We start from the raw sequence: 27,188 nt of genomic DNA, 5'->3' as shown, positions 1-27,188 counted from the left end.
GACCGGGTTCTCTAATGCGTCTGTCTTCCTCTGGGATTTTCTTAAAGGGGAGAGTTTGCAGATGTGTCTTGGTCGTTTTCATTCGGATGCTCTGTGGTATATAGTGTTTGGTAGAATTCCCGGAAGACTTTCCCTATATTCTGGGTTTGTGTTTGTAATTCTCCTTGCGGGTCTCGAATGCTCATTATGTTTGTCTTTTGTTTTTCTCGCAGCTGTCTTGCTAAGAGTCTGTCTGCCTTATTGGCTTTTATATATAGCCGTTGTTTAAGATATTGGAGGGATCTTTCTGCCCCTTTGGCGCGGAGCATTTCTTGTTGTCCCTGAGTATGTTTTAGGGCCTTCTTTAGGGTTCTGGAGGGGTGTGTCTGTTATTTTTTTTTCCAGTTCTTTTTCCCAGCGGTGTCTCCGATTTTCTTTAGTGGCTTTTAGTGCTACGAAGTGTCTGCGGGTTACCGCTTTGAATGCCTCCCAGACCGTGCCTAGTGGGACCTCGCCTGTGTCGTTTTGTGCAAAATATTCAGTTATCTTGTCCCTAATCGTTTCCCCCAGTACTGGGTCCAGGAGAATATCCTGTGGGAGCCTCCAACGCCACAGCCCATCCCCCTTTTCTGGGGTCGTTATTTCTAGCCAAAGTGGAGCGTGATCTGAAAGAAATTGTAAAATATTTTAAGAGGTGTGGTTGCGTGTGCCTACTTCCACTTTTCAAGGAAAGAGTGAACTTTTACATATTTATTCACATGAACATTTGAAGCATTTAAACTTTGTAGCTACCATTGAAAAGGGAGAAAGAGCAAGCATTGCCCAAGACAACAGTATTCCCCTATTAAACCTGCAAGTAGCTTTTCCTAAAGCCAGAAAACCACCTAACTATGACTGAGTCTACAGAAGGTTTAACGCTGCTTAATATACAAGGTAGCCTATGTCCCTGTAATTATTTTTGCTGACAGCTGGCAGATGAATGAAGGCAAAGTTGGGGAAAGGAAACTTGTTTCTCATAAATATTACCTGCCCCTCTTGAAGAGATATTCAGAGGAAGAGTGCCATCCATGTCTGGTGGAGGGTGTTGACGTGCCTGTACCTAAATCTTGTCAAAACTAAAATCCTTTTTGAATTGCAAAGTACTGAAGCTTTGGTAGTATATTAAAGTGTCAGTAGATGTAACAATTCGGAAGCTTAAATAAACGGAGTCCTATGAGACAAGGGGAGAAGCTCCCATAGTCAACTTGAGTAGATGTGAAGTTGTTGAAGTGGAAACAGTATTGTGAAGTCATCATGACAATTAGCACCCTGGGCAGGGGAACAAGCCAATCGGGTGGCCAGGAACGCGGGCTGACACTACCAGTGCAATCCCGCGTTCTATGCCGCCTCCCTCACCATCTTCCTCACCCAACTTTTTTTAAAATCCCTACCCCAAACCCACATACTTTTTCTCTGCAACGGCGAGTCCCGCGAACAGTAGGCCATGTTGGATGCGAAGCGTCCCGTGCATGGAAAGAAAATCTGTTTTACATTTGAAGAAAAAAAAACATTAGCACCCGCGTAGCTTGCTACACGGGTGCTAATGGCGATATGCCCCTCGGTGGCTGGGCCCTATCGCCTCAATATACCCATTGTGAATCCTAATCTTGTGACTGATGACATATTGTTAACCAAAAACTGTGGTTCACTGACGGTTGTACAAGGGGCTTTTCGTTTGAACTGTGGTAAAACTCCTTGAAATAGTGGAAGTGGTGGAAAAGCATCATGGCTTGGAATATCATTGGTTCTGTTCCGAGGAAGCGGGACAGTCCTTATTTGTAGGTGTGTTCCTCTCTTTAAAGGCACAGATATCTTATTTAGATTGTCTATTTGCCTGCTGAGTATAATTGTGTTCTCCCAAACGACTGGGAAGAGGAGGAGCTGGTGTTTCTTCTATACACAGCCTTTAGCGATCTAATGTGTATTTATGTGTGAGGGCATGTCCTTTGTTGATACTCTTTTACCCTCTCTATCCTACCCAGTAGCTGCATCCTGGTCCTCTACGGTACATCTTGCTTTCCAGTCTATCAGTTGGTTCCAGTGTGGCTTTCCAGGAGCATTGCTGTCCTCCTTGTAAGTGTCAGTACCAGGAAGAACGGCGCAAACCCCTGGGATTCTCTCTTCTTTTGGCAGTGGGGTTGGCGGGGTATACTCTGTCTGGTTTCTCCGCTATCTTTGCAGGGCTCTGCCCAGGGGAGTTGCTAGGTCTGGAAAAGACCCGGGGCTAAGCTGATGTCGGAACTGTTGGGACTGGGGGCTAGCTAGTCTTTTGGCTGTAGCGCCTGAGATTCTATCCGGCGCTACAACCAAAAGATCAGGGGCTATAGCCCTCTTAGCCCCCCCCTAGCAACGCCCCTGGCTCTGCCATTCTCAATACACACTGTCTGCCTGCCTTCTGCCGCAACGCTCGATGCCCGCTGGTGACACCACTGAAGGAAGTTGGCATCCCCCCGCCTCCTCCAGTGACACTCCACATGAGTCGAAGGTTGCAGCCTACAACACTGTCTGTCTGTCTGTCGGCTCGCTCAGTGGCGTTCGCCAATCTTCCTCTGATTCCGAAGCGGCCTGAGGGTTGCCGATTTCGTTTTGGGCTTTTGTCCATTGCTTTCCAAATTTACGTTACAAGGCGTCCCGGCTTGCTTTTGAGCATACACTTGTTCAGCCCCTCTTTCTTCTGTCTTGTCTCTTTCACTTCTGTACCTCACGCTGCTGCTACTAAAACTGCTGCTACTGCTACAACCATTTCTCTTTTGGTTTAGTGCCTGATCATATTTTATTGGATGCTTTCAAGACAATGGGAACATTGAGTGGTTCCTCTTTTTGTTCCTTGCTTCCCCATAGGGCCCCTTTGTCTCGGTACTACCTGCACCTATTTGTGATGTTCTTTTATACAAGTGCATTGCTTGATGTTGCATATGGGTTTGTAGAGTAGGGGGGCGGGGGGAGTGTTAAAAAAAGCTTGCTTTGGTATTTCAAGTAGTAGGTAGAGTTTGTATGAGAAGGAAAGGGGACGTGATAATTTGATTTTTTACAGTATGGAATTTGAGAGCTTGGTAGCTAGAAGAGAGAAAGTGGCACCTCCATGTTTTTTTTCCAGTTGAAGCGTGGCACCATTGCCAGATCTTGGTGTTCTCTATGGGGAAGAGGTAGTAAGTGCACATTTTCTTCTGGGAGATTCTGGACCTTTTTCATAGTAGTAGTGGTGAGTGATGCGTAGGGTCGAGAAGTGGATCTTCTTTTAAATGGGAGAGAGTCCAGCAAGCAGAGTGCTAGGATGATGTAGGCCAGGACTTCCCCAGGAAGTCTTCATAGGCACCTCTAGCCATGCCTCAATTTTCAGCCTCAATCTTTGCCAATGTGGTCACTTTGGTTATTTGCTCCCAGCAGCAAAAGAGGATTTGCCTCCAAAGGTTTTTGGGAGGATACCCTGGTATCTACTAGTGCATTCACAGTTCTTTACTGTTGCCTCACTACTCCCCTATTGTATCCAGACTGGGGTTTGTTGGGTTAGGTGTTTGGTATTCCATTTGCATTTAGTTAGCCAGTGCGTTCCTCCTGTTCCAGGATGGGTTTTGTCTTTTTGTCCCAGGTGAATTTTGGTACTTTTAGTTTTTCTCAGGAAACATCTGAAGGGGCAGAACAAAACCTGGCCAGTAGCGAGGTTGATGGGGATTGGGGCAGAGGTACAAACATGCAGCTGGTGACCGGGGTCCTCCTCAACTACCCCACTCGACCTGTGGGCTAGGTCTGGCTCTGATGTTGTCCTAGTGGGTGACCAACCCCAGGTTGAGGGGGTCTCTGGCCCAAAATGTCAGCCTCCAACCGAAGATCCTGTCACAGGAAAAGGTTGTTGATCTCCACATATTAGCAGAGCTATTGGTTGATGACACTATCCAGGAGTTTGCTGGTGAAAGGTGGGGTAGAGATGGGAAGAAGGTTGGCTCAGTCGCTTGGATCTGCTGTAAGTTATCAAGTGAAATTCTTTTTATAGTTTTTTTTTTTTTTTTTTGCATATTCGTTTTGGTTTCTTCACTTCCTTTTTCCTGTCTGGGGGAATTCTACTGAGTCTCCCTTCAGCTACAGCACCTTTTACAGGTACACTGTCCTTGTTTGTCCGTATGACTTTCAGTGATTGGATGCTCCTTGAGCACTCCATTTTGCCAGTGGGTGAGTCTCCCCACTAAGAAACTGGCTATTTACTGAATGTGTAGCAAAATGCTAATGTATGGTGGCCATTGGGCTATCGACACGCTTTAAAAATCCTACACCCATGCTGTTTTGTTTGTGCCAGAATGGCCATTCTTGTTACGTAGGCTCTAGCCAGATCCTTCCATGTCACTGTTTTTGTGCCTGGTATCTGGATGAGGATCTCCCACCCGAAACCTCAATCTGCATGTGCTTGCCGGAGTTTATGGAGTTTGGTTGGTCAATCATGATAGGATGTTTGCTGAAACTTTGAAAGGTAATGATTGTTGATAGATGGACAGCGTTACCCATGGCCCTGTGCATGTATAACCAGGGAGACAAAGGAAAATTCACCAAATGTGAGTACTAAAAACCGAACTAGAGAGTGGCTGCCCCGAAAGACCTGGTGGTTGTGCTATGTCATCCTTTTACTGCTTCTCTGTGCCTGAAGAAGCTTGGTTCAGGCTCTTCTGCTTCCTCTGCCTTTTGTGCTGAAGGTCTGTGTGCTCAGCTTCATGTGGTCCTCTGAAGCTTTCTTGTCCCAATGGTATCCATTGAAACTAAAATAGTAGTCTCCTGCTGCCTGGCTGGACTCTGAATGGCCTGCTTCTACTCCATCACAGGACACTGATCCTTGCGCTCCTTCATGCACTGCATCAGCTGTCTCTGTCAAGGGACAATGCCCTATGCTCCGTCTGAGCCTTTGTATTCACCTCTGTGATTCCCATTGCTGCTGCCATGCCCGCCCCGTGGCGGGGGGGTACCTGGAAGAGGTCCTCCTTCATCCTAGGTCTTGTAGTTTTGGTCCTGGCACCTTCTGGAACTCTACAATCCACACAGACATCTAGACGGACACAGTACCACAACCACGGTGACCAGTGCACTTGTGCTCCCTTGGCCTTCCTAGCAGCAATTGGCATTCTGTGCAGCCTTCTTTGCCACCCATTTGGTGACTGGTCCTCTTCTGCTAGGTGTCTGATCTGTGTGTGGAGTCCATCTTTATCCCCCGACCGCTAGGTCCTTCACTGCACTGATGGACCACTGTAGTGTCAATCCTGCACCTCCTGATAGTTGAACTTGGGTCTGGATTTCTACTGGTGGGATCTGCTACACACCAAAGCTAGGCACGTGTTGCCTTTTGCACTGCAGGGACTTGTAAGTAAAAACTGCTCACCATTTCACAAGTTGACCGTTGGTTTAGTCCCTCTTGGATCTAGTGGACAAACTTATTTGGACTTGTGAAAGTTCCCTTTAAAGTACCATTGGCTTTGAATTAGTGTGTGTGTGTGTGTGTGTGTGTCCTTTTATTTCATGTTCAAGATCTAAAAATAAATCCTGATACAATAGCATTTTCCATTCAGTTAATATTGTAATAGATAACTTTGTATGTGAAGAAAGCAAATATCTGCTTGTAGATGCAATGGTGGAAGGAAGGAAAAAGAGGAGAGGACCCAGTTTTAGGAACCAGATCTTATCTACAAAACAATTAATCAATGTCTAATTCAAGTGGGTATTATTGGGAAATCCCTTTGCCTTTGGGGAGAATATAAACAGAAAAAATGCATAACCACATGCAAAACATGGCGATATTTGAATGTGTTTTCTATCGGGAAAGCACAGGAGAAACTTTAATTATGGAGTGGAACGCCATTTAACCCAGCAACAAATGTTGTAGAAGGGGACCCCCACACCGCTCTGAATCAGCAATATGTATCTTTAAAGGTTGTCGATTGGTGGTCCAAAATATGGACGATAATCGAGATGCAGCCAGGAAGCATCTGCACTCTTCCACCATTCCACTAGGAATATGTGAGCTGCTATAAAGCGATTGGTAATGTTTCCTCATGATGGAATGTAGGGAGCAATTTTGGTCTGTGCAAGGATTCCTCAAAAATACCATTGCTGGATCAAGCTTAGTGGATGCTTTTGATGTCTCGAATATGTGACAAGACCTTTACAAAAATTCTGAATTCATGGTCAGTCAAAACATGTATGCACTCTTGGTTGCGCACATCTCCGGGATGTCTCTGTTATGACCTGTTTGTGGTCGTGTACCAGCGGTAACATAGTTTATACATATTTTCCATAATATGCATACAACGTGAGGTTTTCCTTGCTGTCGATGCAATGTTATCCTAGTCTTTATGGGATAATTCTTTGCTGAATTCCCTTTCAAGAATCTAATAGATGTGAGCGACCAGAGCTTTCAACATTCTAAATTACTTCAGAGTTTCCAGAGTAAAAAAAGAAAACATTTCACCCTTTGTGTGATCCATGGAGTTGTGGTTAGGGAAACCTTTCATGCTCCATTAAGTTGAACTATACCTTGTGTCAAACAAGTTATGAGGTGCCAGAATCAACGTGCTAAGACAAATATAAGGATTTGACACCAATAAATTGCAATACGGAATGTCAATGGTATGAACAAAATAAAGGTTTCATTTTTGTTTCTCTGATTATTTGGACGTGCCAACACGTGTTTCGACCTTTGCGGTCTTTCTCAAGGCAAGTCAACAATGTCTTTATCTGCGTTTTTACAACACAAAGATTCCCATAACATGATCACATGGACATTGATTTGTATTCAGCAAAGAACAGATCAAATCAAAAAGCCAAATGAACGAAAAAAGGAAGATATCAAATGCAAAAGAATAATTGGTGCATGGCGCCAGAAAGGAGAAGAGGGAGGAAGATGGGGTAATGGAGGAGACACAAATGTATACAGACAAGTATGAGTTTAGCAAATTATTGGTTTGACATTCATGCCATTGATTGCCGACAGTGTCTGTTACTAGATGATAGATGGCTCGTTTACTGCATCAGCATGACCACAGCATTGCTAAAATCTTAGTGACCACTCTATACGAGAATTCGAATTCAAACAGAGAATAAATCACACAGATGGTGTTTGCCCGTCTCAATTCTATCAATAGAGCTTCGGGGAAGGGTATGATTGTCGATGCAAAAAAATACTAGAACGCATATCTAATGCCATTCATTCTATGTAGCACTTGGTCTGAAACATACTTTTTGCTCACAAAGGCCTGAAGCCACATTTATCTGGACTCCATATGAACCCCAGTGACTTACCCCCTGTATTTGGACTGCGCTTCTTATGACAAGATACGGGTGAGAAATCACTTCAGTTTGAGAGATTCCTCATGTACATCATACTAAAAGAATCAGAAATGCTTGGGACCTATGTGTCTACTTATATGCTGCAGGGGAGGGAGAAAACTGTTATTCACATTTGCAGGGTTCGAGATAAGAGTGGTGTGAAGGCATCAGGAAGTAGACTCAGACAAAGGAAAGGGTTACAAAATGTTATTTAAAATCACAAAAAGGATGGAATAAGGCCTATCTTGCCCTATGCTAAAGTGGCATTTCCACTCCTAATAAAACTAATGCTAGTCTGTGTCAGGAAGCCCTAAGTAAATGTCCGTCTGTGTCCAAAACCTATACTTGCCCTCACATCTATTTGTTCAAACTGTGTAGGGATGTCGGCATCAAATGAAAGTGTTGAAACAAATGTTCAGAGCTTTTTCCAGCTCTTGGTTGGAAGGGGATTCTCCTTTCCCTATGATTCCAAATGGTTCACTCTTAATCACAAGGGCTTCCCTTCCCCGAGCTTTCAAGTCTCACAGCACCACAATTCCTCTGTATTCTTCCCAGATTCCAGGCTATTCGGTACTTTGGTCAATACCATAATGTTCAACTCTTGTAAGTTCACAATGCGCAAGCTTCTATGTCTATACAACCATAAACTTATAGATGCGTCAAGTGGCTTCTCTTTAGTGGGGTGTATTCGGTCTAGGCGCAGTTGTCAGATCACACGGTTCACACATTACAGGTCACGCAACCGACACACCCGATTGGCTTCTTTTCCATAGTCACACAACCACTGCTTCAGCTCAACAGTGGTATTGAATTTATAGTCTTGCAGTTGTTTTCTACATTAGTTTTGCCACCATTCACTTGTTTGGATTATTACTTTCTCATAGTGTTGTCAGTTTCAACTTTAAACTTGCACAGTTCCCATTTTCCTTTTGGCTCTTTGATCAATTCACAATTATTTATATTAATTACCACATTCCATGATTCACAGTTCCTTTGTGTCAGGGAACACTTTTCTCTGCTTTCCACTCATGTGGCATTCACTCATTATTACTTCCCTTTGGTTGGTATTCAAAATTGCGTTTCATTCATGTCCAAAACATAACTGCAAATTCCCAGTTCACGCGCCTGTTGGTAATTTGCACTCGACTCACAGCTTCTCATTCAGTTTCAAGTTTCTTGCTTTAACGACCCTTCCACATCCTTCCAATTTCACCGGTATTCACAAACTGCATTAAACATCTGTGTTTTCCATTTCTGAACTGCCAATCACATTTCCACCTCTGTCGCTTGCGAGCGCTCTGACCTTCCTTCACCACTCGGCTCGCACCACAGCGTCTCAGTCACTCGCACTCGCTTGACTCACCAGGTATGCTGTCTTTGTGTGCCCTTCTCTGCTTCAATTGGTTCTTTGTGGAAGCTGCTGTTCCCGGCTCAGCAAGCCCCTCTTCTGGGTCTCCGACACCTCGGCTACTGGAGAGGGAGTCCGCTTGACTCGGGAGGTCGGCAGCCTGACCCTGGCACGGAGACCTTCTAACAACACTAGCCACACTCTGCTTCCGCTGCAGCACCTCAGCGCTTTGGATACACGTCTACCTCCCTTCACCTCCGGCTTCTCTGTCTGCAAGCAGGCCACAAGCAACTTCGATCTCCTCTGCAAGCTCCTTAGCCTCACCCGAGCGGTCCATTTATACCACCCTTCTGGCTTCAGGTGCCAACCATTCACATTGATTTCAAAACGGTCATGGTACTCTACATCCCTCTTCTTTGTCCCAGTACCAGTGTTGTTTTTGTATGTCTGAATTAATAAAGTATGAATGGAAGTGCCTATGTGGACTCTTTCTCGTCTCAGTACCATTGTGGCATACATTGGGAGATGGTTCTCTAATCCAATAAGGAAGGGATTGAAAATATCCCATAAAAGCCTGATTGTCTCACCCAAGGGGAGGCTCCTCCCCAAGTCTCCTACCCCCAGATGATTCTCCCTTGCATATCCCCCCTTGAGTCAGGAGCTGCAAGCAACAGCCTTTACATGGCCTCCTGTGGGGGGAGATATTTTGGGGAAAGAAGTGAGGACGCCCTCAGATTCCCCACAGTGTAAAAGCAGCTCCTGGGTGTCCAGCATTAACCAGTGAACAAGAGCTACAACTGGGGAATGACCAGCTAGAACGTAGCATTCTGCAAATCTAACATACACATAAGATGCAAACTCATCATTTTGTCCATAGTTTATGACCCCTTCTGCTTCTATTGTCGTATAGATATGTCCTATCGTTTATAGATTGTCTCAAATGTACAGTTAAATTCATATAGGTGTTATTGTTAGTTCTCAGTTGGCCTTGCAAGACAAATGTTGGTGTTAAGCGAACCAAGCTCTTCTAGGCTAAAAGCAGGAGCTAAAAAGCTCCCCGCTACCCTCCGTTTCGAACCCTGCTTTTGCTGGTTCAGGGAGTTGGCATAATTTTATTTTTCATTTGAGAATTCGCACCTGTTGATAAAGGAGTCTCTGGTGATTTGCTAATGTTTTCCCATAGCATCATTTTTTTCTGAATCCTTGAAAGATGTTCTGCAACCCAAAAACTGGGTTTTGGATTTTTAAACGTGATGCATATTAGGAGATGCAGTGCCGAGTAGCATGTTTCTTTGGGACCTGGTAGTTCCTAACATGTTGGTATCTCAGGTGGTTCAAGAATAGTTCAGGAAGGGCCCTGTTGGTCCTGCTCTCAGGTGGGCTGGATGCGATGTTGGGATTGAGACTTTGTCACATGTGCAGGTTACAAAATCTAGGTGCCTGATTTCCATAAAAGTGGCTCAAAATACATTGTTCTCCGCTTTCCTAACTCCCGAAGCACAAGCTTATCCGGCTTAGTGTGAAATCAGGATTTCAAATTACCAGTGCAAACGGGGAAGGGGATGAAGTAAATGTTATTCTTGCGCACCACGAAGTCTGACTGTTCAAGTGTGGCAGCATTCGTCCCAATAGTCTAGGGTCTGGAAGAGCGTTTGGTGAAATAACTCTTCATAATGCTATGAGAAATCGCCCTTTCCCAGTAGAACCTATTGCTTCCTCCTGCAGGCAGCGGAATCACTGGATGATGCCTGCAACGACATATCTCCCAATGCCTGCTACCGCCAGTCCTCGCCTATCCTCGAGTCGCCATTTAGCCAAAATAAAATGGAGTCATTTTGTAAGCATTGATCGGAGAGCCGAGGAGTTGGTGTAATCGGGAGAGCCTGTAAAATCTGCACAATCATTGGCAATAACTGCTAAACCCATATGCATGCATAATTATTTGCCGACCCATACCCTCACCCGGAATAATTTGGCTAACACATTGTTGTCAAGTGTTGGTAATAAAAGGCAGTAGGTTTTTATTGTACAGATATGGTTATGGAGATAACAATAATCACATATCTTAAAAACATATTTTTGGGCACCGGGTCTTGGGGTTACCCCCTCTGGCCCGTGCCACCACACATGGGCAGGTTGGCGGCTGACCACGTTCCCCCGAAAGTATCTCCTAGTGGCAACCCCTGGAGGCTAGAGTTGCTGTAATTTCTCTAAAGAAATGTTCCATGCCCTGGTTTGATAAATGGGTGCCGTCTTTGTGAAAAAGGGCCGGGTCACCCAGTATAATGGCCGGGTGCTTTATGAAGCCCAGTCCTCTTGCTGTACAGAATTTCTCTAGCCCCTTGTTGAGTTTTCTTCTAGAAATGTCTATCGATTTGTAGCAGTTGGCCCCTTGCCATTTCTTTCTGGGTAGGATTCCCGAGAAATATATTTCTGTTCCCCTCCAATTATGTGAAATGCCTCCTAGGGAGGAGCACATGTCCTTGAATAAATTTCTCTTTCCAATGGATACCAGGTCATTGCCCCCTAGGTGTATGACCAAAAATTCTGGCGGGTCTCTGTATGCGACCAGTTCTGCTAGGGTTTCGTGGATCTCGGCCCATCGTAGGCCTCTGTATTCCCACCATGAAGAAATGGTGTTTCTGAAAGGTGGCCTTTCTTTGGTCTTCTCTGCCCATCAGCCCATCCTGAAGATAAATGAGTGGCTGACTATCCATGCTGATTGGAGAGCGGTCCTCCCTTCGCCTGTTGTTTCTGTAGGAAGGGGGAGAAAGAAAAATGAGGGAGGATGGCTATATTAGCTGTGGTCTGATGTATCTTTTGTAGCAATCTGACTTCCATCCCCCTATGTTTTTTTAGTTGTTGGGGAGCTAGGCCTCCTTGCCATGCTGAGGTGGCGGCACCTATTCTGAATGAATGGGTGCCAAAACCCCTGGGGTCCCACCCTGCTTTGCTGATTGCTTTCATCAGCACCCCTTTGAATTGGTAGCAGCTTAGTGCCGAGGTGTCCTTGTGGATTAGAAACCTCCCCCCTACCTTGGGCCTTTGCGTGTGATAAAGGTTGGTGATACATACCGGGCAGTTTGCTGCCTCATCAATGCAACAAATGTTGATGGTTCTTTTGGCCCCAGTTTTTGATTGTTGGATTTCTATGCTGACGCTCTCTTGTCTAACCCTGACCTCCATGACACCCAGGTCGTTGGTAGCCTTGGTGCTGGAGGCAATAAGCTCTCCAACACGGAAAGTCCCGAAGTATGCCAGGAAAAAAGCTGTTTTGAATAATAAGTTCTCGTATGGATGCCAGCATATGGCATCCAGCTGGTTTGTAATTTGTACAAGTTTGTTGAAATCCAGGGGGCGGCGGGTGTCCACCTGGGGGCCCTCTATTCTACCCCATCCTTTAATTGCGTAGGAAATAAGAGCGCTCTGCGTGGGGTCTGAATCGCCCCATATTTTTGAAAAATACGAGATTGCAACTAGGTTTCTTTTTGCCCAATCTCTCTTAAAGCCTTGTTCATGCGCCAATTTAAAAAATATTTCTATGTCTTTAATCGTTATTAACTCTGCATGGTTTACGCCTGTGGCTTTAAATACTGTTTGTAAGCACTTGCTGTACTGCGCCGCGGTGGTGCTTGCCAGTGCTTTCTCTGCCATCTCTGTTAGGAAGCCTAAGGAGTTGTTGGCACCCATTATTGAGGTGCCTGGTTCTTGTTGGGCATCCCGGCCATGGCTCTCTGGCACTGGTGTTGATGCCATTGTTTTGTTGTCACCTGTTTTTGAGGCGCCTGGTCCTCTGGCACTGGCATTGATGCCATTCCTTTTGATTTTCCATTATTGCCCAGCATTCCGCTGGCATTGGCGTCATCTGTTACTGGGCATGAGGCGCTAGCTCCCGGAATCTTGGCCACTGAAAGCGAGATAAAGCATCTGCAATGTTATTATCCGCCCCAGCGATGTGCTTTGCTTTGACCACAATGTTTTCTTGTAATGTGACTGCTGTGATGGCTCATAGGACTTTTAGCACTAGAGGGCATTTGGTAGACCTTCTGTTTATGGAGCCTACTATGGCCATGTTGTCGCACCAGACCAAGAGTTCCGTGTTAGCTAGCTGCCTACCCCAGATGTGAAATGTTAGCCAAATGGGGAAATCATTCTAGGAGGGTGATGTTCTTAGTCCACCCGCCTGTTGCCATGAGTTGGGCCAGTGTCCTGCCACCCACTCTGAGTCTAGTATGGAACCAAACCCCTTACTCCTGGCTGCATCGGTGAAAAGGACCCTTTTTGTCCATGTGTTCAAAGGCGTACGCCAAAGTGAGGTCCCGTTGAAATCTTTGAGGAAATTCCCCCAAATTTCCAGGTCTTGTTTCACCTCTGTGCCTAGCCGGATGTGTAGGTGGGGTTTGGTGTATGATTAGATTTTTAGTTCCAGACTTCTGGAAAATACCCTCCCTTGGGTGATTATTCTAGCAGCGAAGTTGAGACTCCCTGCTAATGATTGAATATCTCTAACTGTGCCCTTGTCTTTTGTTGTCAGGCCTTGTATTTTCTCCAGGAGTTCTGCAATTTTTGTCTTTGGGATCTTGCATAGGCCCTGTAAAGAGTCAATTTCAATGCCCAGGAAAATTATGTTGGTGGCAGGTTTGGTCATTTTATCCTTTGCTAAAGGTATGCCCCACTGTGCAGCCATTCCTTTTAATTTCACCAGGGCCTTGTTGCATTCCTCAGAATTTGCTGGGCCCATTACCATGAAATCATCGAGGTAGTGTACTACTTTGGTCCCTGGTCTCTGTTTTCGGAAAGCCCATTGAAAAAAAGGAGCTGAATTGCTCGAATAGGGCACATGATACTGCGCACCCCATGGGGAGGCATCATTCTACATAGAATTTGTTGTTAAAAGTAAAACCTAACCATTGCTGGGAATCTGGGTGGACTGGCAATAGTCTGAAAGCGGATTCGATGTCTAGTTTGGCCATCAGGGCGTTCCTGCCACATTCCTGTATGAGTCTTACTGCCTCCTGGAAGTGTGTGTATGATACCGAAGATTCTGTGTGTGGAATGCCATTGTTTAGTGATTGGCCTTTGGGATAGGATAAGTGGTGAATTAGCCTAATTTTCCTGGGTTCATTTTTGGGGACCAGCCCTAGTGATATTATGTAATCTTTGAGGGGCATGTGGTCCCAGGGTCCTGCAATCCTGCCTAACAGCAATTCCTTCTTGATTTTGCCCTCCACTATTTGGGGGGTTGTCCCTGGCCGACTTCAGGTTCATTGGGATGTTCTGTGACCCTGTGCCCTTAAAAGGGATGGTAAAACCCTTAGTGTAACCCTGCCAGATTGCTTTGCTGGTTTCCCTGGCTGGGTAATTCAAGAGTGCTTCTCTAAAATTGTTTGGGTTGATGGGGGTTCTACCTGGTGCCAAACCTGGGGTTGAAAGGGAGTGGATGGTGCTAATCTTTTGTTTTTTTGGCTGGCAGTCTGGTGCAGTTGCTTGCTGCGTGGTCACCGTTGCAGTTTGTGCAAAGCGTGTTTGTACCAGCAGTCCTTACCCCAGGTGCACTGGTTTTTTCCAAATTTCCTGCATGGAATGTTGGCTTTTGGAGAGTGGTTTTTGTTCTGCCTGTGGGTATTAGACTTATCCGCCCATGGCTGGTTCTTCCGAAAGGGCTGTTCCCCCTTTTTATGTTTCTCGTTCTCGTTATTTCTGGGGCCCTGTGCATTTTTGCTATTTTTGGAGATGTTCTGTGAGGCTGTCATGATGCCTACCCCCGGGGACCCAGACCACGTCCAGCAACCCCGGAAGCAGGCATCAAGTTATCCTAAGCAAGCCCAACAACCCCTGCTAGGGGCTATTTGGGTCCAGTCCTGGCGCCTATGGCGCCAGGCTCATATGGAGAGTCAGTGCTGGCGCCATAGGCGCCGGGCTCATAGATTAAAACTTACCTGATGCAGACCATGCTGCAAACTTACCTGATGTAGACCATGCTGCAAGAGCTCCAAGCCAAAAGAGGCTTGGAAGGGACTACTTTGCTTAGGGACTATTTTTTTTACTCGGGCGGGTCTGGGTAGAAATACTTACCTGGGACTACTTTGGAGGCTATTTAAACCACGCCCGAAGAGCAGCACACGCTTCGCGTTATTCTGCATCCAGCTGCGTAACGCTCACCGTGCCTGCAAGTCTGCATCCAGCCTTCTGCCACGCCCGCCTCGAGTTTGGAGCTCCTAGAAAAAGGGAGAAAGAAGGAGAAAAGGTTAGAACAAGAGCAATACCTTTAATCCTTACCTGAATTCCCGATCCATTGCGCCTTCGAGCTGGAAGAAAAAAGTTATTTTATGCGCGTCGCCTCGCATGCTGCATCGCCGCGCTGAACTCACCGGCCTTCGCAGCATCTTCACATTCCACCGCATCCTCCTGCATGTTCCCGCCGCACTCCGGCACCTAAGGAGAAGACAAGAACAGCAAGGTGAGCTAAGGGAATACACAGAGGTATATTAGTTACCCCCCATAGACTTACCTGATTTTACCACCGAGGGTACTATTCCTCTTCACGGGTCGGCGCAGCTTCCACTGCATCTTCGCCGAACCCCGGCCCCTAAGGGGAAACAAAAGGACAGCAAGGTGAAACAAAGGGACTAACCAGGGGAACTCTCCTCACCACAATAGACTTACCTGATTTTACCGCCGGAGGTATTATTCCCCAAGACTTCATACTTTCTCTCAGCGCCTGAATAAGGGAGAAAGCAACAGGTTACATATTGACATTATTTTATCGAACTGTGTTGGAAAATACAAATCCTTACCAGAATACTACCGGTTGCTACAAGGAACTCTTCATTAGGGTCAAGCTGCAACCTGGACGGAATCGGACATGAGTGAAAGTTAGGCATTTGAACTCTTGCGAACTTTATACTTACGGCGTCTTGCCGGGAATCTGAGTCAATATTGTTCTGGAGCTCACCAATTCCTTCGAGCCAGTGAAGCAACTGGTTATCAACGCGCCCCTGCGCTCAATGCAGGATGGAGAGCTCCTCTTTTCAAACCATCAGGTGAGACTATAAGAGGGGACATCAAAGGCGATCTGTGGGGAGAACAGCGGGGGTGGGGGGATTTACGCTCAACTCCACGGGTGGTTAATTCCCTTTCTCCATTTGCAGAAGAATATTCCTATGGGCCAAGCAAACAAAGCTAGGTGGGCCAGTCCAGTCCGTCATCTTGGCCCTATGCGTCACATTGGTGGAGACCGCAGCTGTCCAGTTCCGATCGACGCCTCTGTGGGAGCCAGGTGAGCGTAACAGAGGCCTCTTCCTCCAATGGGGGCTCAGCGTTTAACGTGTATAAGTCATTTTGGACCCCGTCCCATTCTATGGCTGGCCTCTCTGACATGCTTTTCCTAAATCCGATATCATATGCTACCCAGGTCTTCCCTTTTTGAGTGATTTTTACGTCTTATTTTATCCATGTAAGCCCATAGTTTTCTGCCATCATTGGGGAATTTCTCTTCGTATATTGTTGCCAGTTGTCCCAATTCTATTCTACCCGGGCATTTCTGGCTATGGATTTCTCTTCTATCTTTTTGGGATCCCTAAAAGCATCTTTCCCTTTGCGTTGGGATTCTATAAGTGAAAATATTTCTATGACTCTTTGGCCCATATGGCCTCTTTGATTGTGGTGTCAATATTCCATGCTAGGCATCTTTTAGATCTATTCAGGATTTCAGTCTAGAAGGATTTCAATTTTAATTCTAATTGGGCATTTCAGATCATTGCTATGTCTGTTGGGTTGCTGTTGCTTTGCCCTGTCTGTCCCAGTGGGTCTGTACTGGGGGTTGCCCATGCTTTTAAAGCACGTGTTGGGTCTGCTGTGGCTGCAGTTGGCGCAATTGTGCTGGCAGCTGTTGGCATTGCTGGCACCTGTGGCAGTGGTGTGGCTGGGGCTGCTGTTGGGATCGTTGCTGGTGGGGGGGGTGACCGTTATGGTAGGTTCTAGGGGTATGTTGGGGTTTGTGAGTCCCTGCTCCCCTGTTTGAGGTAATTGTTTCCCCCTCATTTCGCGCAATAATTGTTGCATTTCCGACATGTTCTCACACAATTTCGTCCGTATTTTGTTACCTTTTTTAGGGCCATCTGTCACTTTCTGTCTCTTTGGTGGTGTTGTGACATCATCTTGATTGGGAGGTATGGGAGTCCCTTCCCTTGGTAGGCTGTACATATTCTCCTTGGTCCATGCCCAACTGTAGTGTTCCGCTGCCTCGATGGCTGCCATAAGGTGGGGTGATTTGGGTTTCTGTGCCGGTGTTGTGGGTTCCTGTGATTTTCGTTTGGGACCCATGTTTCCTTTCAGCCTGTTTGATTAAAAGAAAGGTATTTGAAAAAGGCTGTGTTCGGCCCTGCAGGGATCTGAATCCGTGTCAGAAGTCTCGGCACAGATGTGAAAATGAGCTCTACTCGTTGTGCAATAGCACCGTCTATCATGCACCATATAATGCTCGTTATATTATTTGTGGATTCTTGTGGGCTTGCAAAAAATGCTGTCTCCGGTGCTGGGTAACTGTAGAGTGTTGCTCCCAAAAATATTTTGGTTTATGTTCAGACAAACTGCAGCAGTGGTCTTTGGTGAGCTGAAATTATTTCTTGTGCCCAGGTTCAAGTTATGCGTATAAATTATGCCTTTGTTGTTCACTGCAATTAATTGCGTGTGCCCTGTTGGCCTGGGCCTTAAAAAATTACCCAAATGCTGTATGAACCAAAACTTGTCTGCCTACTGCCTCAATTACAATGTTCGTTGTACTTTTGCGATAAGGTTTCCCGGAACGGGGTTTCCCCGCAGCCTCGGTGTTTAAACGTGCAATATTTCTATTGAAATTGACGTGCAGCGCGCGTTCCGTATCCGCCGGCGAGCGGCTGCCCGCGGATGTTTATCTTTGTTGTACGCGGTTAGAAAAAACAGTGTTCTATTTCATGCTCGCAGCCCGGCGTGGCGGCTTACCTGAAATTGACGCTTGACTGAAGCCACCGCCTACGCCGGGCTGCTCTGCAGGTTCCTCCTCCTCCTTCCTTCCTTCGTTCGCGCTGGTAAGTGGAGTCCTGCTTCCCTTCGGTACGTCCCGGGAGACTTTCTTTGTTTGTTCAGTGTTCGCCGCCCGCTGCCGCACAGAGGTTCATGAACAGTGCAATGTTCAAAGGGAATCGAAGACGCTGCGAATGCAACAAACTTCAGAGTTTGCTAAAGAAGCAAAGGTTTGGAAGGCACTGAATAAATAGTGCACCTCCTGTGTGTTTGGGTCCCCGTTTAGGGTCCACAAACTGTTTTTTCTCAGAGCATGCCACTCTGTATTTATAAGACCCAGGGGATCCCTGGGTCTTTGATATGTGTAGTAGTGGGGGCTGTTGTGTTCCAGTCTCTGGCCGGATAGCCGACTGTCTGGCCCCCTGCGGGGGGGCAGGTCTTTGAACCTGATCCCTGCCTGACTGTTGGTTTCCTTAGGTGCTTAGCACCTTGCTGTATGAAGGAAGGGTGAGGTGATTGTTCACACCTCACCCTTCCTCAGCTTTGTGTTGCACAGACTCCATGTCTCTCTGGCTTGGGGGAAGGAGAAGAGCAGAGAGGGGGAGAGGTTAGGCTGCCCCTCTCCAGGCCTGCTGATGGTAACACCAGTTGCCCTGCCTCGCTTTGGGCGGCCCTGCAGCATTGCCCAGACGTTAATGTTGATGCTCGTCACTTCAGAACACTCGAAGATTCTTCCCTATCAATGATTTGCCCAGCAAATATTAACTTCATGGAAGATTGTCCACAGAAAGAGGTTATGAATAGTAGGCTATTGCTTAATTAGTGCCACGCACAGTATGGTATGGTATGATACGATGGGTTATTTATAACGCGCTTAATACCCAGAGATTTCTAAGCGCGGACCCGGGGATCGAACCTGTGTTGCTTCGTGTCGTCTTGCTTTCTTAACCACCCCCTTTGCAGCCTGAGTGTTGATACTGATGCTCAGCCACATTCACCACTACTTAGCCAAGCTTGCGGGAAACACTGCTGCTCAGCTATGTTTCAGTTCACCTACTGTTGAAAACAGGGAAGAGACAAACCATGCTTATACTCTAAAACAATGGTCTTGAAAACGGAAGGCTACAAAATGGTTTAAGTGCATTGCAGGTCTTTTCTTTTTTTGCTTGTTGATTCAAATTGTGTATATTTTTGCTATACCAATAATGACTTGCTGGGGGGGGGGCGGTCACCAATAGATATGCATGCACTTGTAATGGCTCTCTTTCCCTGCTTGTCTCACTGATCTGTGTGGCAGTCTGTAGAGTGCAAGAGTGAATGTGAGTGGCATCCCAAGCAGCAGTAGTAGTTTCTGTACCCGTCTGCCCTGCCAGCAAGGAGGGCCATACTCCTCCCGCTTACCTGAACACTATGGCCAGATTCACGAATATCGGTGGGTGCAGAGATGGAAGGGCACTTTGCTCTCACATCTCTCCACCTGCCCCAATACATGAAGGAGACTTGCAAGGAGAAGGGTGGGTGTAACTGTGGGTGCAAAGGGTCCTTACCAGGGCCAGCCCTATAGCAACATTTGAGTAATTGCGGGCATCTGCAATTGTTGACGCAGATTTTACATTGCCACCTGTATTTGGGATGTGTACGTTTTAAAAAGAAAGAACTCACGTGCCAAGCATGATCACGTCTATTTTGAGCAGACCAGTGTTACTGGGGATGGGCTCCCCTAGCAGCATTGACTGCAAAGGAACAGGGAAAATATCCCCGAGGTGCACACCCCGTCGTGAATAGAGGGGGTGCTCTGATTTGTGGCAGACCTCCCTGCCCCCTCCGCCCCGCATGTCGCAGCTCTTCATACGCCTGTCCGAATTGGATGGATTATTAAAAAAAAAGTTAATAAGTGAATTCTCCTGCGTAGAGATTACAAGTGTTTTGTACATTTGGATGGGCACACGCTAGTGGACAAAACTATTCTGTGAATTGCGGGCCCATGTTCTATTCTTGGGATTTCCTTTTACAAAACATTAAAAGCCTGTACTTAGGTTCTTTTGTTGGAATGAACCAAGACCACAACTCCCAGAAAGCATTGTTTTCTCAAAATAAAGCCTGAGAGCGCCAACATGTTAGTGATATGACGCCTTATGATCCCGATCCCACTACTTGTCTGTCCTCTTCCTCACGATCTGGAGGCAGATTAAGCATCCTGTGTTCGGCGAGATAAGGCCTCCATTAATCACGGAGCCTGAATGCATTATGCGCCAAGCATAAGGTCTAAGGCTGTGTGCACCAAAGAGTGACTGGACGGGCTGAGGAAACGTTATTTACTGCAAGGGTCGATTTTAATGGGGCTGATGTCCATTCGCTTGTCCATTGACATTATATATGGTGACATTATGTAAGGGGGCAGGTTGCAGGGATGTCTCCTGCTCCCGTTTAAACATTTTTTTAAAAACGGGGACTGGGGGGATAGGGTATATGAGACTGTCCCCCGCATGTTCAATGTAATAATAATAATAATGTCTCTGCAAAAAGCAGCGACTTTTTTGCTGGGACATTATTACATGGAACCCTAATTCCTCTAAATGGTGCCCTTCCTAATTGAAATACGATTAACTGTACTAAGGGCCTCATCACGAGTCTGGCGGTAACACTTAAATGCGGCGGTTGCGCTATTACTGCCGCATTTAAGGGTCCGCCAGATCATGGCCTTGGCGGATTTCCCCCCAGCACTGAGCTGGGGGGAAATCCTTGGCAAATTTGCCGATTTTCGGCGCTATTACCGCTGGCGGGAAATTTCCCGCCAGCGGTAATAGCGCCAATTTTGCCCATTGGGCCCAATGGGGAATGAGGAATTCCCGAATGGGCCCAATGGGGAATGGGCACTAACCGTTCCGCCAAACCTGTGATCCGGCGCTGATAGCGCAGGGGGGTTTGGCGGTAGGGCTAATAGCACCGGTGGTAATGGCGCTGGCGTTACTGCCCAACACGTGATGGGGCCAAGAGTGTAGTCAAAGAAAAACATTCCAAATGTGCCTACTAAACCTGTCCTAGCCCCTCTTTGAGGGTTTTCAACGACAATGCAGCCCCCTTCAGGGGAAGAGAATCTTTTTTGCGTGTGATTTTTCTGCTCTTTATTTTTTGACTTGCTTTATTTTTCAGGTTGTTTAGTGGTCTCTTATCTGCGTTGGACTGAGCTGAATCCCAGCCGGGACCTGATTTTAGTTTGTGTTCTTTGTTTCCAGGTTCTGGAGCAAGTTCTGGTGATGAGGTGACCGACATGGCCGGCCCTGCCATGCGCATCGGGGACCAGCTTATCCTCGAAGAAGACTATGATGAGAGCTACATTCCCAGTGAGCAAGGTAAGGGCAGCAGCATGGTCTGGCAGAATTGTAAACCAGCAGGCAAGGCAGTAGTAGAGGCACAGAGGAATTGAATCCATAGCCAGCAAAGTAATAGTCATAGCACTACCTGGTACTAATATGCAGTCTCCAAGAGAACAGAGCGGTATTGGCATGGGCAAAGTAATAACCTGATGGAGCAAGAGTAGGGGCAGAGCTGTGGCAAGACTAGAAGGGTGTTGCATCCCAAGCAACGTTAAAATACTGTCCACTACTCGATATAGAAGTGTAGCTGTAGTCGGCTCTGCTGCTGGAGGTTCCCATTCTGCCCCCTCGCTAGGACATACAAGTGAGTGTTGGAAACCGCCACTGAATTTGTTTGGCAGAGGTATGTGGTCGTAACATGGATGTCGGTGCCGACCTGAAACTGATCCCCATGAAAACATAGTTCGTCCTCCTTTAGGCTCTTCTTATCACAATCAAATCCAGGGCTAGCTGATGGAAACGAAACTTGGTGGCTTCTCTGTCTAACTCTCATCCAGCGCTTTATCATTAACCACAAACTTACTTATTTATGTTTTATGTTTGTATTTATTTGTTTGTAACGCGCCAAAGCTCGCAGGCATCAGGGCACACATAAATGCACAAGATGGAAACCCCAGACAGGACAAAGCAGAGGAGAGTCATCCAGAAGTTAGTTTAGAGAAAAAGTATCGCTTTCAGAGGTTTCCACATCGAGAGGAGATTGATCTCCTCCTGTCGTAAATTCAGAGGCAAATGGTTCAAAGTAAATGCTGCCAACACTGGAAAAGATCTGCCTTTTCCCTTGGTCCGTCTAGTTCTAGGGCAGCACAAAAGGCTGGCGTTGCTAGATTGCAGGGCCCCCTTAGGCTCGTACTTGACCAACCAATCCTCAAGTTAGACGGGCGATGGGGAAGGGGGGGGGAGGGGACCTGCATACAGACATTTATGTAATAAAGTGGCCACACTTTAAATTGTACTCGAGCCACCACTGGTAGCCAGTGCATGTCTTTTCTGAGATGTGTCGTCTGCGGGAAACGACTTTTACTATGCAAATAGTATCCTTTTGTGTGACTTCAAGCCTTTGAAGGCAGCCTTTACTTTCACCTACTAGGAGTGAATTGCAGTAATCAATCCTAGGTAAAATGATGACGCAAGCTAAGGTTGTACAGTTTTACTTGTTGACTAAAGGTTTGACTTGCCTAAGAAGTCTAAGGTAATATTGACTTATATAAAGCACTTAGCCTGTGGTTCTCCTCTTTGGCTCCTCGTAGCACTTCCCTCTCGGGCCCTCCTCCAGCATTTGTCCACTACTCTGCCCCCCTTCCATTCCCTTCTCCTGCACTTCTCTTCAATGCACTTGCACGTCCGAATGTCACAAGGCCTAGTAGGACCACGTAAGGCGCTTTGAAACACAATTCTGTTGTATAAAGCGCCTAACATGTAATAAATAAAAGAAATAAAAAATGGACAATTTTTAGCTTCATAGTTGGTATCTGCATCCGCACCGAGTGAGGATTCAATGTAAACCCTGCAAGTTTTTACTTGTTCAAGTGTTTGGATGTTATTTTTAACATTGAGGGTTTTATTTGGGATCTAATTTGGCTCTTTCCTGGATGCAAAAGTTAATCCTGGAGCTGTTCAGGCACATTCAGTGTGTAGACATCCAGTGTTTTGATCGTCTTATAAATCGGAGTGATTTAAGAAGTATCTGTTTCGTAGACCCCGCTGAGATCAAGTAGCAGCTTTGTGTCGTTGGTATAGTTGGTAAAGTAAACACCCATCTCAGTTAGGTCACACAGTGGGTTTATGTAAATGTTGAAAAGTGCCGGCGACATACATGCACCTTGGGGTACTCTACATGATAAGTGTGCGGAGGCTGAGGTGGCTGCAACGATCCGTGGCCCTGCGGTTGCTCAAAATATATCCTGATCCGGCGCACGGCACTCTGTGAACAGTTACCTACAGAGGTAAGCGTATTTAAAAGGTGCTTGTGATCTAAGAGATCAAAGGCAGTAGACTGGTCTAGCAATACCGGCAGGCCGGTTTTGCCTTATCCAGAATATCCAACATGTGTGTCTGTAGGTCTAACAAAGTACTCTCAGTATTGTGACCTGAGAGTAAGCCTGATTGTCACTTGTGCGATTTAGAAGTAGAATCTAAATATTCTTGAAGTTTAATGGAGTTTTCAGTGCAGTTATGATGGAAGGATGCGTTTACAAACCTCACAAGGAAAGGTGAAAAGATGTTGTTTTCTAGGAATGTTTTGGAAGGAATGAATTCTCCGTAACAGGAGGTGGGATCTATTGCACTCTGGCCATTTTGGGCAGTGTAATGAGCCTAAGTGTAAAAACTAAAGAATCTAGTTTTTGTTTAGAATCTTGGGGGTGGTGTATGTTGGCAGGAGAATTACACACGTTCCTGTGGGAATCGGCCACCAGATCTTTTTTAATTTTCTCCTGTGCAACTAATTTTTCCAGCAAATATTTGTTTGTTGAATCCTAGCACAGTCTAAATTAGATGGATTAAAAAGTAGTACTTGTGCTTTAGGTATTTCCAGCATTTTTAGTATTTCAAACAGTTTTTTGGTGTTGTTCCCAGCACAATCTATCTGCTCGTTAAAATAATTCCGGTTAGCTTCATAGATGGCAAATTTGTATGATTTTTTTTTTAATTTAATGTTTTTGTTGTTGTGATTTTTCCATACATTGTTAAGTGCCTCTGAGTTGGTTTTCTGGTAATTGCGTTCCGGCTGTCTTTTTTTTCTTCAGAGTTTTGTGATCTGTTGTAAACTAGGTGTTGTGGTGCGTGCCGTCCCTGATGGTTTTCTTTCTTATAAGGGTGATACGATTTAACATGTGGGTCACGTGAGTTTTGGACGCGATTGCTAAGTGTTAAGGCACAGGGAGAGTCAGAGTCTCAAGTAGACTCCAAATGTTTGTTAATCCCCTCCAAAATGCCAGATGTTTGCACTTTATTGTTGTTCCGACTGAGCACACTCTTGGGAGTGTTTGCTTGTTTTTTTTCTTTGCCCTGAAGCAGCATATGGAAAGAAAATATAAGACCAAATACATGGCTTAGTAGTCGTTATGTTGATATTAAGGTTTTGTGACGTGACCCAGTCCAAGATGTTTCTCTTGTTACATTCGGGTTTGCTATTGTGAACTAGAATCTCAATGTTGTTAATATTTTGTTCCACAATTATGGCATCCTTATCAGTAGCGTTATCACGCCAGTGATTTAGATCTCCTAAAAGTTGAGTTAAGCAGTTGGGTCTATATAAAGGTCCTAGCAACTGCAATATTTTGTCATTGAAGTTGGGCTTGTCTTCTGGGGGATGATAAAGAGGGATGATGTTAATGCAACTGCTATGGGTAGGATTTAATTTAAGGTGAAACATGTCAGTCGTTACAAGCACTGGGAGTTTCAAAAAGGTGAAGTTCTTTCCTCGCCAGTATAGCGACTCCTCCCCCGTTGCCATTTTCTCGATTCCAGGAGAAGACCTATGCCTCACGTTTGTCAAGTTGATTTTGGGCCCACTAGAGTCTTTGAGACACGTTTCTGTTAAGCATAATATATCAATGCGGTTTTCCATTATGTAGTTGTGAATGTCTATGACATGTTTGCTCAGGGACCTGGTGTGAGGAATTCAAACATCCATACAGGGAGTGTGCGCTCTCCTGGGCTTTTTTGAGATTTTGTAAGGAATGGAATGATGGGAGATAAACCTTGGAAAATGTGTGTGGCCAATCCACACACATTTTCCTATGCTTGCCGCACAACGAACACTGTGTCAAGTGTACTCTGGGGGGGGCAAACAGCCTACAGATGATGTCCTCCCTGTCCCATTTAGCTGGAATGTGACAGTCAGGAGTACATGAAAGTATCTCAGGAAGGGGCAAGGCAACACCTTCTCCTGCCATGACCAGCCTAATTAAATTTCAAAGGCTCTATGGATCCACCCAGCCCATTGTAGTTCTGTGTGGTGGCAGCACATACCAATGAAGGTTAATTGACATAGTCCTGCCAAAGAGGCATGGTCACAGAACTAACAAAGGGCAGGAAAAACCAACACCTCTTTGATATGCAATGTGTCAGTTGAAGCTAGCTCCTACCCCTCTGTATGAAGGGCATTGAATGTCATGTCTGGGACAACTGTTTACGGTAGTCGGCCCCTTTCAGAGGGAAGAAGTATGTGATTTGATGGAGACAGTCTGTTCTCACCACAAACTTCAAGGGAGACCTGCACTTCGATCAGCAGCTGTGTCCCATCTTGAACTCGGTCGCAGGAGCTTCATAGCATCCTGCAACCGCTCAATGCTTTTGAGCATCAAGATCATCTCAAGCACCAGGTACATTCTGATTGCTTCCCCCTGGTCCTTCTCCGAAGGCCCCTGGTGACATTTACGACCCCTTGTTCCCTTGGTGCTAAAACCAAATAACCTTGAACAGTTAAGACTGTGTGCTTTACTGACTACCATCCTGTCAGTATTGTAAGGAAGGCCTGGTATCGACAGTAAGACAGATACAAGTGACCACAGTTCAAGAGTGTTTCTTTATTGAACTTTAAGAAAAAGGTTTGAAAAACACCGATCTAATCCTCAATCTAAAGATGGGCGCAAGCTACGAACATTAAATAATAACGCGGTCCTAGTGGTCTCTTGTCAAAATAAAAGGGCCTATACTTATAAACCTATTGCCCATACTTATCTCTAAACACATAGTGCGGGAAACAATGTTATGTAAAAGAAAATTGTCCAAGAAATGATAAGTCAGGATATTCTGGCTGTTGGCCTCCCTTCGCCACGTTTTCAGCATGGGACAAGGTGACTCACTCGAGCTTAGCGCAGTCTCTGCCTTCTCTAGCACATGGATGTAGTTCAAACATTAGCATCAAGGCCTTCCATGCCCAAGTCTCTTTGCCTTTGAAAGTCTCTTCTTTCAGAGGGCCTGATGCGAGAGACGAACCAAAACGTTATTTTCAGCTCAGGATTTCACACGCACTCAATTTCTCAGGTGATTCGCCATTTAACTCAGATACCACTCAGCCGGGCTCAGATCCGATTCAACGCAATGTTCAATCAGTCGCCCTCTGCCGGGCTCGGACTAATTTTAATTTACTTTAACACAAACTTTCTTTACCCAAAAGCTCTCAGCTGATCTCCCTCGCTCGGACGAACTTGATCTACTTTGTCCTCAATTTTCTTTACTCTATTAACGTCAAACACTTTCGATTGTCCACAGGATTTTGCTTGACCCGTTACATTTCTGACTTAAATGGAAGTCTTTGCATGCCTAGAGATGTCTAAGTACATGTCATCTAGGGTGTAAACCCTGTGAGAAAGATCAAGAGTCTGCACGTCTCAAACCTGTTGGTAATATATCAAACATCATGGGGTTACAGAACAGCTCTGTCAAACCCAAGACCGCATTGTGCCATTCCTTCTCGAGAAACCAGAGCACCACGTTAATGGCCCAGAGGGCGAATTAAAGGGGCTCTAGTGGGCGGAGACATTTTGCACTCCTTGGAAAAAGACATACCAACGGGAGCTGCCTGCTGGCTTGCCATCCATGCACTCATGCCTGGTGAAATATCTCTTCTGTAGAAGATGGCAAGCGTGCAGAATGCTTTACCTTCATCAATTAAGGGGGCAAGTTATTTAATACTTCCACTATATTGACTTAAATGGATCTCCCTCTCACTTTATGCTTCACTGACCCCCCCACCCCCCCCCAACGACCAAGCTGCATTGGAACTCGTGGCCATAGAGGAAGCCAAGGAGTCCTTGATGTAGCTAGGAACTGTAGCTAAATGACCTGGGGTATTCCAGTGAGCTGGGAAACTGTCCAGCCACAATACCGAGGAATGTGATGATTGCTATAGACTTTTATTAAAGTAAAAGAAGGGTTGGAGAAAAGTCCTATCTTGCCCTAAAACTGAGGGATACCTACCCTCAACGAAACTAAAGAATGTCAGTGTCCAAATGTCCACAAAAAAATAAACCGTTCTCAGTCATGTGTCCAAAATCCTATCCTGACCCTTACAAGCTAAGCCCATAATATTTGTGTTATGTCCCGTTTGGTGTGTAGTGTGTAGTGTGTAGTGTGTAGTGTGTAGTGTGTGTGTGTGTGTGTGTGTGTGTGTGTGTGTGTGTGTGTGTGTG

The 27,188-nt window shown here is 45.8% G+C and overlaps 1 protein-coding gene across 4 annotated transcripts in view; it reads left to right on the top strand.

The window, feature by feature from the left end:
- The window catches only part of CEP164 (centrosomal protein 164), a 586,844-nt gene that overhangs the window by 62,302 nt on the left and 497,354 nt on the right, over positions 1 to 27,188 (top strand). For all 4 annotated transcript variants that reach the window (XM_069614472.1, XM_069614471.1, XM_069614470.1 and 1 more), the window contains exon 2: positions 20,908 to 21,024. In XM_069614472.1, the coding sequence (XP_069470573.1) occupies positions 20,943 to 21,024 (82 nt within the window). In that variant the 5' untranslated portion in view covers positions 20,908 to 20,942. The remainder of the gene's footprint in view (positions 1 to 20,907; positions 21,025 to 27,188) is intronic.

This window comes from Ambystoma mexicanum, chromosome 9, assembly GCF_040938575.1.
Source record: "Ambystoma mexicanum isolate Mex_15411 chromosome 9, UKY_AmexF1_1, whole genome shotgun sequence".
Taxonomy (NCBI): Eukaryota; Metazoa; Chordata; class Amphibia; order Caudata; family Ambystomatidae; genus Ambystoma; species Ambystoma mexicanum.
The sequence above is the reverse complement of the archived record's forward strand: the minus strand, read 5'-3'. Positions and strand labels throughout refer to the sequence as shown.